Below are 4550 nucleotides of genomic sequence, written 5' to 3' on the forward strand. Positions count from 1 at the left end.
AGTTTCACTCTGTCCTCTAGGGGCGCTGTGAGCAGGAATGGACTCCGTGGTAACAAGTCTCTCGCAGTATGAGGAAATAAACACCCCTTGCAGTCGGCTTCCAGAAGAGCAGCTGCTGGCAAGCCTGGGAGCACAGGTCCCCTCTGACACGTGGGGAGCCAGGAGTCGGCCTCCACGGCCTCTGGAGGGAGCTTGCGGTCCCCTAGCAGGCTGTGTAGATGTGATTCTCTTGTTTTCGTGAACATACCATGTGCACGTACAGCTCTCAAGTGGGCCTGGGGTCACTCAGTGTACACCGTTCTGTGTTCTGCTTTTCGGTTTCTATGTAGGACCTTTCAGAGTTACAAAATGTTCTTGAAAAGCTTCATTTTTCATAGTTCCACTCCCTGTTCTTGGACATTTAGGTTATTTCCAGTGTTTCTGTAAACAATCCCCCGTTTCTGTGTGGAAGCCTTTGGCCACATTTGGTAGCTAAATTATGAGAAAAGAAGTTAGTCAGTGACTATAATCTTTTTTTTTTTTTTTTTAAAATAAAAAACTTCTAATGTTTCATCTTTGGCAACTAATTCACAACTTTTTTTATGTAATCTTTTTCAGTATTCAAAAAACTCTTCACATCAAAAGACATGGCTTTTTTTTATCTTTATTGTGGTTTGGGTGAAAGTTGACAGACCATGCTCGTTTTGCACACAGCAGTTCATGCACGTTTTGTCTCATGACACTGACTACCATCCCCACAGCGCAATAGACGTGGGTTTTACAAGATGGATGGGAGCAAAACTAAGGAAATACAAGAACTGTGTTTCATACCATCTTTGCGTGGCTGCGAGCGTTCCCATTCCCACCTGTGTTAGCACATCGCCTACGGCGCGGGCGCGGGTGCAGGACAGGGCCGTCTCCCCGCGCTGCGGCAGCGCGCGCTCCCCACGCCCCCCCGACCTTTGCCCGCAGAGCCTGCAGCAGCCCAGTAGTCCCTCTGGCTTCGGTGCTGTGGACCCCGCCCTCCGGAGCGGGGACGTCTCACAGGCAGGTGTCTGTCCACCCCGGGGAAGCATAAACCGGGTGTCCTGACTCGGCCCCAGCTCGTGGAGCGTGTGTCCAGCAAAACTGCTCTGAACGCATTTCGTGGCTGTGACCTTTCGAAAATAGATTGCCAGGCCTTGCTTCTGAGGTGGCTCTGGGTGGACTCAAACCTCCAATCTTGGGTTACAGCCAAGTAACTAACTGCTTGCCCCACCTAGGACACCAGTGAAACACAGTGGGGCTTGGAAGCCTCTATCCTTCCCACTCAGGGTTTCTCCGCCCAGACGAAGGTGTGGCTGGGCCCAGGGCGTCCCAGAGGCTGGCTGCGTTGGAAGCGGGAGGGAGGAGGGTACTGTCGAAGGACCTGAACTCCAGGAAGCCCACAGAAGGGGCCGAGCACAGCCATCCGCAGAGGGGGAGGGGGAGGGGAGGCCGACGCAGGACCCAGTGAGGGGCAGCAGGGAGAATTCCAGGGGAACCAGGTGGCTCCCACCCAGCACGCTGGCCCTGCTCTGTGGGCTCGCACCTTGCTCCCCGTGACACGTGTGCTCTGCCCTTCATACCACCTCCCTACCTGTTTCAGGGACCTGTGCTTGTCGCAGACTACCTCTGCCACTCCGGCTGGGGCTCCCTTGCCTGCTGACCTCATGTTACCACATTCCTTATCTCCACCAAGTTACCAGCCTGGCTTTGTTCTTTTCCAAGGCCTTACAGGTTTACCTTGGAATGCTGGGTCATAAACCACAAGAACAGACACATAGCAGGAAGTCAGTTCTAACTCACAGCACCCCCAGAGGACAGAGTGGAACTGCCCTATAGGGTCTCCCAGGCTGTCAGTCTTCACGGAAGCAAAGCCTCAACCACACCCACTGCCCTGGAGTCCATTCTGACCCACAGCGCCCCTAGAGGACAGAGTGGAACTGCCCCACAGGGTTTGCCAGGCTTTAAATCCTTATGGAAGCTGCCACATATTTCTCCCACAAGCAGCTGGTGGGTTTGAACCACTAGCCTCTGCATTAGCAACCAAGCATTTAACCACTGCACCACCAGCAATCCTTATAGAGAATCATAGTTGTGAGTAACCCGAAAACCATTTTTATTAAAAAAAAAATTCTGTTGCACTTTCTGGTGCTGGTGCTAAATATTTGTGTGTCCTGACTTTCATTCCATAACGTGTTATTTCTAATTTAGCAATTAAGACGTCTTTCAAAGCACTATGTCTTCTCTTGGCTCTTTTCTGACGTGCTGTTCTTAGTTAAGGAGTCTCCAGATGGTGCAAACCACTAAGAGCTCCACTGCTAGCCAGAAGGTTGGACGTTCCAGTCCACCCAGAGGAGCCTTGGAAGATAGGCCTGGTGATACTTCCATAAACTCAGCCATGACACCCACAGAGCACAGTTCCAACCTGAGACACGTGGGGGCGCCATAAGTCAGAGTCGAGTCCGCAGCCACTGGTACCAGTAGGTGGAGGGAACTATGAGCTAATTGTGGCGGTTCCCCGGCCCTGACGTGGTCATGGGTCTGAGGACACGTGACAGCAACAAGTGAGTGAATGTGGGGAGGTGTAACATAGGTCAGGGTTTCCATAGCATTTGGGTCCAGTGGGCATGTCTGCAGCACACGTGGGTTCTGGCAGAGCACCCAGGCACACGCCAGGGCGGGAAGGACCCCCTCTTTCCCCTGCCACCCTCAGGCAGGCCTTACCCAGGGCAGCCTGGGTGGTGGGCTGCACAGCATAGGTCTTCCCAGGCCTGTGTCTGAAGAGCGCCCCTCATTAGCCATTCTGGTTTGATTAGCTTTGGGAGGTGGAGAGGAAGGAAGTGGGGTTCTGTCCACCAAAGCGGGGGTTTTTCCTGAAAGGCAGGGCAGCAGACCTGGCTGCAATGACTAGCCGACTCCCCAGCACTTGCCCTGGAGTCTGAGAGGTTCCCCAGGTCCCCGTGTGTGTCGTTTCTTTGCGTGCTATCCAAGCTGGTAATGCGGCGACCTAGCAGTAGGACCCACGCAGTAGGACCCACGCAGTAGGACCCACGCGGTCCCTCCTGGCCCCGGTTCTGGTCAGCAGCCTGTGCTGCTGGCTCAGGGCTGCCCGGGTGACCGACTGGGTGGCCCTATAGGATCAGGGGACAGGAGGCCACGTAGCCGTGATTCAGTGGCCAGGCAGCGGTCTCCCTCCACCCAGCGCCCCACCTGACTTGGAGTCGCCCTGTTGGCTGGGGGTGGATTCAGTACTTGGGCCTCCTGGCTTACCCGGGGTGCCTGCCTGTGCTTCACAGGGGGGTGTTAAAGGCCGCTGACAGACTGTGGATCTTCTATGTATTTCTGGAAACACTGAGAGGACCAAAAAAGAATCAAACCCGATTGGGACTCATGGCAACTTCCATGTGTTCCACAGAACTCCAAAGGGTTTTCTTGGCTGTAATCTTTATTAGGGAAGCAGATGTCCAGGCCTCTCTCCCGCAGTACCGCTGGGTAGGTTCAAACTGCCAACCTTTCAAGTAGTGGCCGACCCCCAACCATTTTGCTCCCTTCCTCCATCGCTGCCAGGAGGTTAGACTGGTTACCTTGGGGGAGGGGAGGAGCCCACGTGAAACATTACTTCTTAGTGAGTAACCAGGGCTCCCTTTCACGTGCACGTGCTTTTGGAAAACGTGCCCGGAGCCCCTCTTGCAGGAAGCCGCCCCCTCAATGTGCGTGTGCGCTCAGGCCATTCTGTCGTTCCTCCTCCCCCAGATGAGTTGTCCGTGGGCCTGGGCCGCCTGAAGGACATCGCCCTGGGCATGCAGACGGAAATCGAGGATCATGATGACATCCTGGACCGGCTCACGACCAAAGTGGACAAGTTAGACCTCAACATAAAGACCACTGAGAAGAAAGTCCGGCAACTTTAAAGCCTGGGGGTTTCCCTGAGGCGCAGGGATTCCAGGGAGCTTTTTTAAACGCCCAAGAAACCTCATCTCCTGTTTTATTTTATAATTTACTGTGTGTTTGCAGATGTACCAGAACGAGTCTAAGAGATTGTGTTGTTAGGAGGAAACGTTTGTCCCACTTTTTCTTGGGGTCACCAGCTCCCTAAGCTCATAGAACGGAACGCGTAGCAATATAGGTAACTGGGCCCTAACATCCTTGGCCCTTGCTGCCGGGCTGAGAGGAGCAACAATCACTGTAATGAGCATAAAGAAAGCGCGTGCAAAATTTTCAGCAGCACCAACTCTCCGTTTGCCGTACTTCCCACTCCTCCGCCTTCCCATGAGTTCCAGTGCTGAGGGGTGGGATTTTCTCACCCCTTTTCTGGGCAGCCGTGATCAAACACTGAGCAAATCTTTTCATTTCCAACCCCCACCCTCCAGGAAAGAAACCGTTAGACTCAGGAATGGAGGGTGCGGTGTTTTCTGCTGCTTTAGGTAGCTGGCGACACCCTCCGGCTGCCCCTCCGGCTTTGGCAAGGGTTTTTGGAGGGCTCCAGGCGATTCACGCCCTGTGTCACTTGGACCCCACGCGGTCCCTCCTGGCTCCGGTTCTGGTCA

General features: G+C 54.1%; 1 protein-coding gene across 1 annotated transcript in view; it reads left to right on the forward strand.

Annotated features, from left to right (window-relative positions):
- The window catches only part of SNAP29 (synaptosome associated protein 29), a 34355-nt gene extending 30441 nt beyond the window's left edge, over positions 1-3914 (forward strand). The window contains exon 5 of the mRNA XM_042782904.1: positions 3757-3914. Within this exon, the coding sequence (XP_042638838.1) occupies positions 3757-3914 (158 nt within the window). The remainder of the gene's footprint in view (positions 1-3756) is intronic.
- Positions 3915-4550: the final 636 nt, after the last annotated feature.

Source organism: Orycteropus afer, unplaced genomic scaffold (genome assembly GCF_000298275.1).
Source record: "Orycteropus afer afer isolate SDZICR_OR568_19922 unplaced genomic scaffold, OryAfe1.0 scaffold00502, whole genome shotgun sequence".
Lineage (NCBI taxonomy): Eukaryota > Metazoa > Chordata > Mammalia > Tubulidentata > Orycteropodidae > Orycteropus > Orycteropus afer.